Source organism: Archocentrus centrarchus, chromosome 18 (genome assembly GCF_007364275.1).
Source record: "Archocentrus centrarchus isolate MPI-CPG fArcCen1 chromosome 18, fArcCen1, whole genome shotgun sequence".
In the NCBI taxonomy this organism is placed as follows: Eukaryota; Metazoa; Chordata; class Actinopteri; order Cichliformes; family Cichlidae; genus Archocentrus; species Archocentrus centrarchus.
The window spans coordinates 6,791,855-6,806,851 of NC_044363.1; the positions used below are offsets into that span (position 1 = coordinate 6,791,855).

Below are 14,997 nucleotides of genomic sequence, written 5' to 3' on the forward strand. Positions count from 1 at the left end.
TTCATGTATAGGACACCAGTCATCCTGTTTGCCCATTTTTCGATTTATACTGGTAATAGGGATAAATCTGTCCAGTGGACCTAGCCATAGGCTACCTTGCCTATGTAGCACAGCCAAAGATTTTGGAAATGCAAATCAAGAAACAAGTCTAGGGGCAAATTGGGCCCCACTTTCTCCCTCATATCTGGTCTGTGTAAGTGTGGGCAGTTGTAAATCCTTCTCCAAGAGTACCGTAGGATGGCCACAAGGAGGTTGTTTCTGACATTTATTGTGATGAATTTTTCTTACTGTCTTGTTGATGTATTAAAGATGCTCCGGGATGTTTGTGCCTTTTCAGATAACGTCAGTAGAATTAATGACAGTTTCTAATGTATGCTTACAAAGTGCAGACTCAGCACAAATCTTAGACAAAGAATGGGGAAAGAGTATAAATACCACGGTTAGAAGAGGAGAGAAGAGAAGATGCAGCCACTGTCTTTGTCCGTGTTGTCCGTTTTTCCAGCAACTACTAAGGCACAACCTCCCGGGAGGGCTTCTTGCTTTTACTTTTTGCTTTTTGTCCTTTGTTTTTTGTGTTTGTATACTTCTAAGTACTAGTAACTTTTTGCAACAGAGCTTGCTCATCGCCATGGATCATTTGGACAGTTTGATTTTATTTAGACTCATACTTAATCCCTGCACGGGCTCTCCTCGGTCGGAGGGAGTGATGAGGAAGCTGGGGCATGATCAACAGGTTCTTTCTTCCTTTCTGTTTCTCTGTGTGTGTAACTCAGTCTTCATATGCTACTGTCTGTCTTTTTAACTATTTGTGTGCTACTAAGATGTCTAATAAACAGCGTCCATCAGAACCTGCTCAACCCTGTGATTTGTTGGTAACTATGGTTTTAATTGGGTTTTAATTTGCTGTCAAAAAGGAACATGGAGACCCCTAAAATGTATCCTACAAGACAGTGATTCATTGACTATTATGTGCTGTTGTGAGTCTTTTAATCTTAAAATGTTTCCTACCATGTATTTGTCAGTCTACTTTTACACTTCCAAAAAGAATTCCCTGCTTGGCGTGGTGAGAATAATGGGAAATTTTGAAAAAATAAATTTGGGTTAAGGGACATTTTCTACTAATGTTTATTTAGCAGATGTATATAATGAACTTTTTTGTTGCTTCTCTTATTATAACAACAGTATTTGAAGAATTCAGATGCAAAACCCTCTATATCCACCAGGACTAGGGATGTGCACAACTTGTCGACTAGCCCTTTAATCTTTGCTATTGTCACTAGTCAGTACCAGATGTACTAGTCGGTTAAACTAATTGTTAACATTTTAATTGGTATGCAGCCATCTGCCACCAGATAATAGCAGCCCGGACATCGTTATAGAATAATGCCATAACTCTGTTAATCTTAACCTGATATTTTTATTAGGTCTATATTGTTAGTTATTTTTGTAGTTTTACAATGTGTCATGCAGTGTAGCGAGCAGGGTGGACCCAAAAGCAGAATGCCAAAACAAGCCTGAATATAGATGATGGTTTATTTGAAGAAAATCCAAAATAAACACAAAACCAGGAGCATCTGTGCAAAAACTTAACAGAGTAACCAGAACAAAACCACACCTCCATGAGGGAGGACGCGACAAAGAAATGCAGACAATAAATACACAGGGAATGATTAGCGATAAATGACACAGCTGGAGAGAACAGGTGGACAAAATCATACTAATGAAAAAACAGGAAACAAAACTCAGCACAACACACAGGGAACACAGGACTGTCAAACTAAAACCGGAAGTAAACAAGACACAAACGCTGACTAAACACAACATGAGGAATAGAATGGGCTAGTTGCACTAGGGCTTGTGACGTACTTCCATTTCGAAACTATGCTGCTGCATCGTTTCCGGTATGTTTGTTTTAATGCTTGTTAGCTGTTGTTGTCTGGTAATTCAGCATGAGTGTACGCAGAAAAGTATTTAAAACGGTACATTTTCAAAGACAGGAGAAGAAATACTCCGAACATTGCTGTGTCCCACTTTGTTCGGCTTCGTCCAAATTTAACGGTGTTTTAAGTTTCCATAGTTTTCCGACTCAGTCCGACTTGAGAAAACGATGGCTGATAAACATACGCCGGGATGATTTCACTCTTACCGCTCACACTAAGGTCTGTAGCAGACACTTTGCCACTGATCAGCTCATAGAGCCAACGACCCCTGATGGTCGAAGAAGACTGATTAAAGGTGCTGTAACAACGCTTTTTGAGTGGAATGGCTTTAAAGTTGAGCCACTGCGGCGTAGTGTTTGGGAGAGAACAGAGCGACCCACTGAACTTGTCCATCTTGAGGAGCAGGAAGAGCAGGGTCTCTCAAATGATCATGACTACTGCTCAGTCCCTGAACCGTCTGCACTGGACATGTCTGCATCAGCTGCAGAAGACCTGTGTAAAGAGGTAGAGGATCTGAGGAAGGAAATACAGGAGCTGCGTGTCCAGCGTGAGTTTGGATTACAGCGGTTTGCTGGCTCCGACACCGACATCAGATTCTATACCAGGTACACCTAAGTTCTGTTCAAGCTAACTGTTTCAAATATACAAATTTCAGCATCACTTAAATCAGTGATTCTCAATCTGTGGGATGCAAACGACCTGGGAGAAAAGTAATGTTAAGTTGAACATAAGATTAATTTTCATGGCATAACTGGGAAATCCCATCAGTATACGGCAGCAGGTACGTTAGCATAGCGGCTAGCGCTATTTTCCACCGTCTTTTGTTTACATAGAGCAGCAATGTCGTTTCGACCTGCAAAGTGGGACATGATGGAAAAGGTTTGAGAACCACTGAGTTAAATTAAAGTGTTTCCTGTCATAATAAAAACACTGTATCTAGACACACACACATATATATCTCATGTAGATGCATTAGTATTTAAGCAATATCCTAACGCTATAGATACAATACAGAACCAAATAGCTTCTTAAACATACTATCTGAAAGTTAAATAGCATACAATTTGAGACACTGGTTTAGTTGTCAAAGCTGACATCATTTTGCTCAGTGTGTGGAGCATTAATTAATGATTGAAATTATGTTTTTCTTTTTTGTGAATAGATTTCCAAGCTATGACCATTTGATGGCATTTTGGTTTTTGATTGAGCCTTGCATTTATAAAATGGTCAGGGTCTCAAGAGCCAAATCAGCTGCCAAGAGGAATGAAGAAGTGGTGACACCTGCACGTTCATCAACAGTAAGTTATGCTGGTACTCAGATCTATGCATTTATATAGGTCTACATCCTAAAGGACTCAGCCTCCCTTACATACACCTGTGTGCTACAGTCCCCCACTGTTTACCCCATGGTATGGTATACATAACCATTAGAAAACATTCAGCCAAAAAAAAAAAAAAAAAAAGCATAATCTTACTAGTTTGTAGCATAAGAAGTAACATTTTCTTTTATTTTAACCTCCCAGAGGCAGCTGCTCCAGCCAATCGATGAGTTCTTTCTTTTTCTCGTCTTCCTGTCGGTTGGTTTGAAGGAGAGGGACCTGGCACATCGATTCAACATACACCAGTCCACAGTGAGCCGTATTATTGCAACATGGACAAGTTTTCTTGCCACTGCACTGGGGTCTCAATGCATCTGGCTTACGCGTGCAGAAGTGCAGGCTTACCTCCCTGAGGAATTTAAAGATTTCCCAGACACCCAGGTCATCCTAGACTGTACAGAGCTGAGATGCCAAACACCATCCTCACCACTACTCCAAAGTGAAATGTACTCCTCATACAAATCCCACTGCACTATGAAAGCCCTGGTTGGCATAGCTCCACATGGTGCAGTGACATTCATCTCTGATCTGTATGGTGGTTCGATTAGTGATAAGGAGCTATTCAAGCAATCAGGCATCGCTGAGAAGTTGACCGAAGACATGGCAGTGATGGTTGATAAGGGCTTTCTAATCAGTGACTGCTGTAAGTGCAAAGTGTACTGTCCACCTTTCCTGTCTAAGCAGAAGCAGATGCCAGCATACCAGGTTAAGGAGACACAGGCCATAGCCAGACTGAGAGTACATGTGGAGCGAGTCATTAGGAGGATAAAACAGAACAAACGTTTTGATGGCATCATCACCTTATCACATGTCTACAACATCAACCAGCTGTTTGCAGTGGCATGTATGCTTTCAAATTACCAGAATACAGCTTTAGTTAAAAAATGGGTTAAGTGAGCCACAAGACACCAGAATGCAATGCAAGGAGCTTATTGTCACCATCCTAAAATTAATTTTATTTTTGCCTAAATCATCAAATTTTTAATATTTGGTTCAGTTTTGTTTTTTGAAAAAAGTTACTTAGGCTATTATTTTAGGAGGGTGACTTTATGGAAATTGGCCTGCAGCTGAAGCCCCTACAGTCAGCTGACAAAATCTGATTACAGAACTTATACTTGGATGTTGATAGTTGAGTTCTAGTTATTGATAGTTCTAATTTTTTGCAGATGTTGAATATTAATACTATATTATGCTACTGTGTTTCTATACATGTTCCAGATTATTTAAAATCTTGTTAGTCTTTTTTTTTTACATCAAACATTTGTCATTTTCTTCACTTGTGTAAGTTTAACTACATCAGTATGGGGTTGTTTGTCTTGAATATAATACAAACTCAGTATCTTAATGTGTTTTAAAAACTCAATCAGTGCCATTTCTAAAATAATTTATTTCACACAAACGTAAACTGTTGAAACAAATTCATAAAATGTTTAAATTGCAAATAAAATGTAACTGTTACACAAGCAAACCTGAAGAATCCTTTTTACCCTTATGTGTTCAGTGTTCATTTTTCAGACACAGGTATCTTGGCATATATGTGTAGAAAAAAAAATGGTCAGCTTTTTCTCTGATTGCTCTTTGCACCTCTGCATCTGTGTATATTCTCTCCACAAGGTAGTCCTCCTGTGCCCACACAACAAAGTCACACCACTGCATCCCGCTGATGAGCAGTTGTCCTTGTACCTGCCAGTAATATGCATGGCTCTTCTTTAGTGCAGGAGAACCAGAGTCTATTTGTACATATTTGCAGTCAATGAAGTTTTGTACATTTGGGCATTTGAACTCAACAAGACCAAACTGGGGGTATTCATTGGGGTCAAATACAACACCATCAGGAGATGCAGCAAGCCAGGGGGCAGTGGGGTGAATGACTAGACCACAGGGTGAGTAGTTTACATTCATTAGCCTACTGTACTCAGTTGCTATTGCTGGCTCCATCTCAGCACCTCTCCTCATGTCTGCTGTTTGCCTTGTTCCCTTCATGATGCGTTCAGCAAGTGACTCTGCAGAGCTCTGGCCTCTGACATGACACACTTCGCGAAACCTAGATGCAGTCACTCTGGGCCTGCGGAGAAGATGCCACTCAGAGCTGGAACTTTGCTCACGTGTAGCTGCTTCTATTTTCTGAACCATTTCCAGAGTTACAGACAAGCTCTTGAGATGTAGGAGCTCCTCTTCTGAGCACACAAACGCACAGTCTAATGGCAAGATGTCGTAACCCTCCAGAGGCAAGTGTGGTGTTGGTGGTGCATCATGGTGTAGTGTGATGTACCGGGATTTCAAAACTGGCTGCTGATATGATAGAACACTGCCCTCCTGCACCAGGCCAAAGGCACTTTCCACAAGGGGCTTATCAGGTCTCATGTTCATCGTGGTCACAAGGGGCCTGTCCTCAATTTTAAATTTTGCATATGCCTCTGTTATTCTGAACATGCAGTGATCTGGTAATGGACCCACCATGCCTCTGTAGAATCCACTCCTAAAGGAAAAACATAATGATAACAATACAAGGGACAAAGTTATTATATTGAAGTAAAAATAAAAAAACTGAAACAGTGCATATATTTGAGACTGGGATGTATGTCTAGATATGTGAATCTCTGAATAACTGTAATAATAATCAGCTGCCTTCTCATATGTAGTGTGCTAAACAACACATATGTAAATCAATGCATATTCTGAACTTATAGAAACTTGCTTCTGGCATATTGTATATGCATGAACAAATACACATATGCATTTGACACATGGGAAACAAAATTTCATAAATCTACTTACCGTACTCCAGTCTGGACCATCCTATTTGGTACCGGCTTAGTGAAGACCATAGAGTTGATGGGTCCTGGCTTCACACCCTAACATAAGACATATTTACTATGGATGGTTCTACTGTCTATATGTAAACATGGACTAATACAAAAACTTTAATGTCATTTAAATTACCATTGTGCGTGGCTTGTGCCATTGCTGTTCAGATTCGGTGCAGCTATGGACAGGAGGGACAACAGGAACTCTGAGTTCTGAGTAGTGCGCTGTTTGGAAGAGCAGTGCCACTGGGTGATTGCACATAACAGTGCCTGCCACACAGGAGCACTGGCTGGATGTCAGCGCCACTGGTGATGAATCCAGAAGCTTAATCTAAGAACAAGAAAGAAAATTAGAAATGTAACATCACTTTCTGGAAAAAGAGCCAGCAAGGAGCATGGTTCAGTGTTATGGTTACTGACCCATGCTCATAAAACAGGCATACCCTCCTGAATGCTTAGTGTTGCCTTCTCTCCCTACTGAAAAAAAATCTGATTAACCATCCTTGATAACTGAAATAGCTTTGCTGTATAGTATTAACTTAATGTAAATTTGTTTCTGATCACCCAAACACACATTGATCAAATGATCTGACCAGTCAAATTATGTGTGATAAAGCAGGGAGATAAAACATTCAAGTTGGTGGGCCTTTAATAATGAACTGAACTGAACCCCATTGAACGGGGTGAACAACATTACACTGCTTCCTGCCTACACTTAATCTGTGTGGTGCCTCACTCTTCCTCATTGACCTGTAGCACCAGGCTCTCACGCTGACCTCGCCTGACAACCTGTCTTTATTGGACACTGAATAAAGTCACACATGCAAGTCCCGTTAGTGTTTCTGCATTACTCACGTTAGTACTTAAGCACATGGCACACAGTAAGATTAGCATTAAATAGCTAACTATTTAACAATAATATAATAGCTAATAGCAAGAGTGACATTAGTTAACAAAACTCCGTCTATAGTTTAGTATAAGACAAAACATTAAGAATGCATGTTGCGAGGTTATGTCGAAAATTACTATTGAATGAACCACATAAAACCTTAGCTAACGTTAGCAAACGTTACTTTGCGGTTCATTGTTGTTTTCTTACCTTCATAGTTGTGTATATATGATGCAGCATATAATTTAAATCCTTTATCCAGTTTGCTGGCTGGGGCTTTCATTGTCCTGCAAATCCGATGAACATCAGTGACATTTAATGTTGGGAGCTCTTGCAAGCATCGGGTGTAGAACGTCGCAATTTTTAACCGGAAGCGGTGGAGCCGCGTCGCGCCGAACACGGAAGCGATTGTGCAACAGGCCCATAGACAAGAGACCAGGAACCAGGGGTGGACAGTAACGAAGTACAAATGCTTTGTTACTGTACTTAAGTAGATTTTTCAGGTATCTGTACTTTACTTGAGTATTTATTTTTCTGACAACTTTTTACTTTTACTCCCTACATTTTTACACAAGTATCTGTACTTTCTACTTCTTACATTTTCAAAACAAGCTCGTTACTTTAGGTTTAATGCGTCTGAGGAACGTTTGCTTTTCCGGTCAGTACGGGAGCCGACTTTTAATTGGGAGCGGTTTTTTTTTTTTTTGGAAGTCGCAACAACAGGGTGGGAAGGAGGGAACAGACACCCCACACAGTAGAGGGAGAGGCTCCTGCAACGCCCGCTCGGAGACCGGAAAGAGCCAGAGGAAGTTGCGCTTTACATAGAGGCTGCACGCTGGAACGGTGAGGAAAATAAATGACAGAAAACGTAGAGGACAAAAGAAAGTGTGTGCAGTTTGTCACACAGTGTGTCTGCTAGCTAAAAGAACAGCTGCTGTATTTTAAGGGAGAGCAAAGAATGAGCGATAACTTCACTCAGATGGAGGAAGATGTAAGAAAGAGGTAAAAACGTCCTCCAAGGAGCTACTTTTACTTTCTTACTTTGAGTAGATTTCAGAGCCTGTACTTTTTTACTTTTGAGTACAGAAGTTGAACCAGTACTTCAACTTTTACCAGAGTAGTTTTCATAGGCGTAGGAACCAGGGGGGACGTGCCCCCCCCCCCCCCCCATATTGTAGACAGGTGCATTTGTCCTACCCAAAAATTACACAGCGGAGGAGAAAAATTTTTAACTCGCGTGCTTTTATTTTGAAGGCGCAACATAGCGTCATGCCACTGCGCTCCCCCCGCCCCCCTCTGAACGGCTCCGAGTGTTTTGGAGCCGGAGACAGCGGCAGGAGTCAGAAACTCTTTGAATGAGGTAAAACAGTCTGTCGGGAATGTTACCATCAATATGGCTGTTTGTCAGTTTACTTTCATACATAGGATAAAGTTTACTTACTGGACAAGAAGTCAATTTGCAATGAATTTCAAATGAAAGTTGGAAAAATCATTTTGGCTCTTCTGCTTAGGCCAATGTTTTTAACCTTTTTTTTTGGCTAAATGCAGGGCTGTAAAGAGGCACACAGCTTGTCTATTAAATGTGAGAGTTATCACTTTTATTTATTTCTTTTGGTTATTATTTTTATTGATATTTATTTTGATTTATTAGATTAGAGTTTCAAACTGCATAGGCATATTTTAATAGCTGTTTTTTAATTTAAGGTTGCATGAAACGTTTTCGACAGTTTCTTGTATGTAATATTGCCGCGCGCCTTGAGCTTTAGGGCTCTCAGCAGGAGGCTTTGGCCAGAACAATAAACTGTAGGGAAACTGCCGTGGACTCTCTGTGTCAGTGCTCCCTCAGCTCCCCCCTCTCCTCAGGTCTAGGGCAGGCTCTCATATGTAAAGGAGGTTTCTGTGAGTCATACAAATGCAAATCAAGTACTCACCAGGGGTCACCAGTACTCACCAGTGGTCTACCCCTCCCAAGTTGTAACCAACATATTTTTATTTCTACAGCAAAAAATTTCAAACAAGACTAATCTCACAAGAAATCATTCTAATTTATAAATTTGAATTATCTAGTTGGAAATATATTTTTGGAAGTTTTCAGCTTTTGTCCCTTTTTCCAATAATGCTGTGAGCTTCTGTCTGTGAGCTTCTGTCTGTGAGCCTTTGTCATGGAGTTTTTTGTGAACCCTGAACTTTAGTGGACTGAGAGAGATAAACAAAGGCTATAACTTGATTTTGGTGACACTACAAGCATTATTTTCATTGAAAAGCATACTCAGTTTTCAGTCTAATTCACTGTAACAAAAAGTCTGTCACACCATCATCCTCTCCTGTGCAGTGGCTTCCCTGCTAGCATTGAACATTCAGACAACATCCCATGAACGCTGCCATAAACGTTCAGTGAATGTTCACATGCATTAATGACATTAAAGACTACCAAGGCAGATGGAATAAGAAAACATATAAACTTTTATTTTACTATACATGGATGTACATAAGAGATATCAGCAAAACCTTCATGAGAAAAATGTAAATGTAAAAGGTAAAAAAAAAATAAAAATAAGGAAAATTTTAATGCAACAGTCACCTTCTCAGTTGTCCTGCTTAAACAGACAGTGGATGTGTGAACAACACATCTTCCAGCTCATAGGGGGTCATTTTGACTGTTGGGTTTTCTCTGTATTATTGTAGGGTCTTTGGCCACAATACAAAGTGCCTTGAGGCGACTGTTTGTTGTGATTTGCTGCTATATAAATAAAATTGAATTCACTTGAAATGAAATGAATTGAAATCCGTGTGGCAGCTTCCTCGCCTGTGATTGGACAATACAGATCACGTGCGGGATCACGCTGAAGGTCTGTAGGACCAATCAGTGCCTTCATTCTCTTCCGTTCAAACTGAATGGCGGTTTTTGTCTACGCTGCTTTCCCGGTACGACAATGGAGGACGTCGTCTATATTTCAACACCCCAGAAGCTCCCGGTGAAAGCGGGCCTCTCTACCGGCCAGCCTCAACCAGCCCCACTGCAGACGAGAAGACGCTGCTGGCTGCAATGAGTGGGTTATCTCCTCAGTTACTCAAGTTTGTACGAGCGCGACTGAAAGACAACATGGCGTCTATTGTGTAGAGACTCGATGCTCTAACAAAGACTCACCTACAGAAGGACTCAAGAGGAAAAGACGGCTGCACGATCCGAAAACTGCGGTGAGACTTGGTCGTTTCTAAAACAAAAATACTAAGAGTGGAGGAATGGTCACAGTAAGCTGACAGACGTATTGTGATTTGGTTTCTTATTTTTATTTCATCTCATAGGAAGCAGTTCGCGGCCTGCACAACTCTGAATCCAATAAAAGCCGGTATGATCCTCTGCAGAGGTAAGAATCAGAAACAAAGCAGCAGTATTCAATGTGTGGAGGAGAGAAGAACTTAAAATGTTTTTACTCTTATTTATTTTCATGTTTTTTTCCACAGACTGTTCGCCTCACAACGCGAGTGGGTTTCTAATGCGTGGACAGTGATATAATTGTGTGTAAGTGTCTATTGGTGTTGTATGTTTGTGTGTGTGTTTTTTTGCCTGAATATTGTTTATGTATGCACTGTGTTTACACTGTGTTTATTTACAATGTACAAAAGTGTTTTTCAGCTTCTTGAAAAACCTACAGACGGTTCGCCGCAGCTTCCGCTATAGTCAGCCTCACGGTCCGGAAAAGGCGGCAGCCATTAAAAATCCTGCTCGGTGTCGTGCAAGAAGGAAGCCGCTAAGACGTATTGGATTGTTTTGTTGGTCTGCTGTATTTGTGTAGTTAGCTTGGAAATGCAGTTTTATTTTTGGAAAATATTACTTATTGTTTTTTTAACTTTCTATAAAATCTGGCTTCTTTTGAACAACCCAAAATGTATATAAAAAGCAGTGGCGGCCGTGCATTTCACACCTAGGCCTTCAGTAGTGATCCACCTGAATCACTCCACCCTCAATAACTATTTTATGGCTATAAAAACATCTTTTTATGCAGAAATGCAGTAGAAAGAGCTGTTGCTTTGCAGATTGAGAGCTCATGTAGCCAGAATAAAAGCATTTACCGAAGAAACAAACCCAAGCTGCACAAGTCTGCTTTTACTGCCGCTACAGCTGCGACACATATAAAAATGCATTGATAACAACCTCATAAAATTATTATTAAGAGAGAAACATTTTAGTCATCGTGACCCCGAAATGAAAGTTCCTGCTTGCCCCCCCCAAAAAAAGCCAATCTAACAGTCTCTTTAAGATTTCCCTATTATTCTTCACCTTTATGTCGTGGAGCTCCGCTTCCCTGCGCACTTGCTCGCTCAGCTGATCCGCTCTGGTGTCCCCGAATGTTTTGCTTGTAAGTGTCCGGCAGTGCTTTGGTGTCTCGTTGCTGCCTCGGTTAGGCAAGTCAAATTTACAAACCCAGTGTGGCTCCAAACACCATGTCGATCAGTGGCAAACAACACGCACTCCCAGCAATACAATTTGCAGTGTTCCTCGGGGCCTGTGAGCCAGTGGTACCGCTCGTAATTAGTGGACTGAAAGTGGTGGACACATCCTTTTCCCGGTTGTGACAGGCTTGCTAGCTTCGGAGTTGCCCGACCTTTCTTAATGATGTCCAGCTTTTCTTGAAAAGTCCATCTTGAAAATGGCTTTGACAATAAATCTGCAACCAAATCCATTTCTTCTCCTCCTTCAGCCATTGTGGGTTGACAAACAGCTATAAAATCAACACAACTATATTTTTGCTTGTGCAGCTGGCTACAGATGCAGTTTGCTAGCTCTGGCTAGTACACTGACTATCCAATCAAAGTGTATGAATATGCTGACATGACCGTACGGCTGCTAGAGGGCCTCGGTGTTGCCAACTCATAATCTGATTGGTTGATCAAACTGTTTGATCGACGATATTTTTGTGCTACAGGGCCCGCAGAACTGATTATGAAGGCCTCCAGGCAGATTTCTTTGACCCTGGCAACAAATGATGGCTGAAATGTGATTGGTTAAATGCTTTAATATGAAAATACACGTCTGGAAACAGCGCGACCACAGGAAAAGCTGTGAAAGGAACCGTACAAACCATTTGGAATAATTTAACAAGTATTGATGGACAAGATATAATTAACACCAGTCTGTGATTCAGATATTTTTTAGGCCAGCAGAGAAGGCCTTGCAGGCCCTGACGGCCCACCACTGCACTGCATCACCTTTTTAATAAAAAGGTGATGCAGTGCAGGTGAAAATAATTAACATTGAATGTTTATAGTTTTAGCAGCTGTAACATTTGGGACCTAAAGATAAAAAATGTATAATCAGTTTAAAGGTGCCTCAAGGGTTAATGACCAAAATCACTGAAGTACTTTTATCAGTGTTAAATGTTTTCAAAGTACTTGTTCATTTGTCTTTTATTCACAGGATGCAGGAGTTGGTACTTTGTCACATAACCATTGTTTTTGGTGACAAAGATGGGCTGATTAATTTTTTTTTTTTGCATTCAGGGTCTTATCTGCTATGTGTACATTCAAAGTCAAGAGACTCAAACTTTAAGTGTAGTTTCCTTATTTTTCACAATATTTCATATAGTTTCATAATGACTTAATGTGTGCTCTGTGTCAACAGCTGCTGGAGGCGAGGACGAGTGTCCTGGCAGTGAAGGAGGTTGCCTTCTGGGACGGTGTCACCACTGACCTCATGTTGGATGAGGAGGATGGCGTCTCAGAGGGCGTGTCGGGCTGGATTAAGACCCCCAAGCTTCCCCAGCCAGGAGCTCAGTGACCTCTGAGCCAAACTGCAAGACAGACTAGAAGCTCACCCTAAATACAACACTGTGCACCATAAGGGGCTCGACACACGGGGAGCGACGTCGCTCGCTCTCCATTCATTTCCTATGGAGCTTGTGCGATGAGGCGACAATCGCTTGCCCTCCTCCAGCTAAGCGACCGGCGACATTCGTGCATGTGAAATTTCGAGCTCGTACACGTAGACGTGCACACGCGACCAGGCGACGCGACACAACAAAGTTGGAAAATGTTCTACTTTTGTCGCTGTCGCGTGGCACTAAACCAATCAGCAAGAGTTTCATTGACTGACCAATGAGCGAAGAGTATGCTACACACTGCAGTCTGCAACCACTTTCAGCAGGAAGGAAAGCATCGTTTTAGCTGTGTTTGACTTTCCTATATTATATGACACTTCACGCAGTGATTATCGAGTTAAACATAAAAGGCAGCCATATGAGAACGTGTTGGTGCAAGACTAACGTTAAACAGACGGATAGAGAGGACTTTTGTGCTAATATAGGATGAACGCGAGGTTGTCTTTTTCTTTTGTAGCGGAGCCTTAACAGCAAGATTTCTGTCAGTTCCAATAAAATCTTCAGACTCCTCATCTTTATTGCCGTGTCTGACATGGACTGCTTTGAAAATGTCTAAATCCCTCCAGTTTCATAACCAATCACATTTCTTGGAGACGAGTGACGTAAGAGCGCGATTCGCAAAGCTGCCGTCGCTATCGCGTCCCGTGTGTTCGGTTTCACCCCAGTGGCGATGCGACCCATTCGTCGCTGTCGTTTGTCGCTCCCCGTGTGTCGAGCCCATAAGTGTTTGTATGCTGGACCATGCTCTGAGAGAAAGCCACCACCACATGGCCCAGAAGTAGCAAAGCATTATATGTCATAATGTTTTTGTTTTCTTTATATATATAGATTATATGATGTGTGTGTGTGTATGTGCATATTGCTTTATAAATAAAACAAAAAAAAAAATTCAAACTTGTGCCTCACAATTTGTTTCTCTTAATTGAATTCCTTTTAGTTGAGGTTATTAGCATGGCATGAATACAACATAACATACAAGGTATATCACAGAAATAATAATTAAAAATAATTTTTATTACTGGGTTATTATTTATTAGGGAGGGGCTTACCCAGGCCTGTCTTTATGAAGGCCAATGGGGGGACAGATCTACCAACCAATCACATGTGAATACTGAACTGTGATGTCATTTTTATCATCCAATGACTGAGAAGCCACGTGGGTCTCTTGCCGCTGCTTCGGCTTGAGGCGCTGCTATTCATATGTAAAGTGGAGTCGTTAACACCTCGCGCCTGCCGGCTCCCCCCGTACCTCTACCCCCCGCTGATTCTAGTGGTACGTAAACGACCATATCCGTCTCAGGCGAACGAATATGCGCTGCCCCGTATGCTGACGAAAGCTGACGATAACTAGGTGCGCCCGCGTCAGTATACGGGGACGGATATGCTTCTTTTCGTGCAGTGGTTGATATTAAAAAGTGAATAATTTGTTCATTACATTATCTGTGAGGATTCTTTAATTTCAGAACGTTGTTTAATTAAACAAGTTGATTTTTTATTTTTTTTGTAAAACTCCATTATCCTCACCACACCACGGAGGCCATTCTTTTTGAAATACATTGTAAGAAGCATTTTAAGACTGAAAGAATCACAACAGCTCACAGCAGTCTTTGGAGAATGAAAAATTAAGCAGATTTACAACATCTTTTTGGCTCGAATTACAATTCCCACTCAATGTAGAAGCAACATTCATCTCATGTTGTTGTTATGCCAACTTCATCTTAATTTCTATTGTTCAATAACCACGCACACACACAAGAACAAGAAACTATTTGATATATCTACTGTCCACTTATTTACAACTAAAAACATCAGAGTGAAAGCTTCCTGTTGTGTAATGACTTGTCAAAAATAAAACCAAGTATAAAAAAACTGTGATCACTGTTTTCCAACATTAAAATAAAACATGAAAAAAAAGTATTCTAATCTACTTTAGCAATACATAAAATCAAGGTAAATGAAACTTAATGGATGCAGTCTTTATGAAAAAATGGAAATTTTCAATCTTTTTAAACAACAGTATGTACAAAAATGTTTTTCAGACTTTGTGGCAGCTTCAGGTTTAGACTCACAGAAGGGAGGAAACTCAAGAGACTTAATGGTGTT

General features: G+C 40.9%; 2 protein-coding genes across 2 annotated transcripts; one reads left to right on the forward strand and one right to left on the reverse strand.

Moving 5' to 3' along the window:
- Window positions 1–2,408: 2,408 nt before the first annotated feature.
- Window positions 2,409–4,644, forward strand: LOC115796754 (uncharacterized). The gene is made up of 3 exons (XM_030753175.1): window positions 2,409–2,545; window positions 3,103–3,238; window positions 3,464–4,644. The coding sequence occupies exons 1-3, from the start codon at window positions 2,409–2,411 to the stop codon at window positions 4,214–4,216; spliced, it is 1,026 nt and encodes a 341-aa protein (XP_030609035.1). The 3' UTR covers window positions 4,217–4,644.
- A 47-nt stretch (window positions 4,645–4,691) lies between these two features.
- LOC115796753 (uncharacterized) lies at window positions 4,692–7,427 on the reverse strand. Its single transcript, XM_030753174.1, has 4 exons — window positions 7,226–7,427; window positions 6,263–6,457; window positions 6,098–6,174; window positions 4,692–5,798 (listed from the first exon to the last, which is right to left on the reverse strand). The coding sequence occupies exons 1-4, from the start codon at window positions 7,253–7,255 to the stop codon at window positions 4,817–4,819; spliced, it is 1,284 nt and encodes a 427-aa protein (XP_030609034.1). The 5' UTR covers window positions 7,256–7,427; the 3' UTR covers window positions 4,692–4,816.
- Between the last annotated feature and the right edge of the window lie 7,570 nt (window positions 7,428–14,997).

Bases quoted from the DNA above. Each gene is read 5' to 3' on its own strand.
- LOC115796754 (XM_030753175.1), top strand. From the start codon at position 2,409: ATGTCTGCATCAGCTGCAGAAGACCTGTGTAAAGAGGTAGAGGATCTG. The intron at 2,546-3,102 runs GTACACCTAAGT...TTTTGTGAATAG, and splicing joins GACATCAGATTCTATACCAG to ATTTCCAAGCTATGACCATT. The intron at 3,239-3,463 runs GTAAGTTATGCT...TTAACCTCCCAG, and splicing joins CACCTGCACGTTCATCAACA to AGGCAGCTGCTCCAGCCAAT.
- LOC115796753 (XM_030753174.1), bottom strand. From the start codon at position 7,255: ATGCTGCATCATATATACACAACTATGAAG. The intron at 6,175-6,262 runs GTAATTTAAATG...GTCTTATGTTAG, and splicing joins GGCACAAGCCACGCACAATG to GGTGTGAAGCCAGGACCCAT. The intron at 5,799-6,097 runs GTAAGTAGATTT...TTTTTCCTTTAG, and splicing joins ATGGTCCAGACTGGAGTACG to GAGTGGATTCTACAGAGGCA.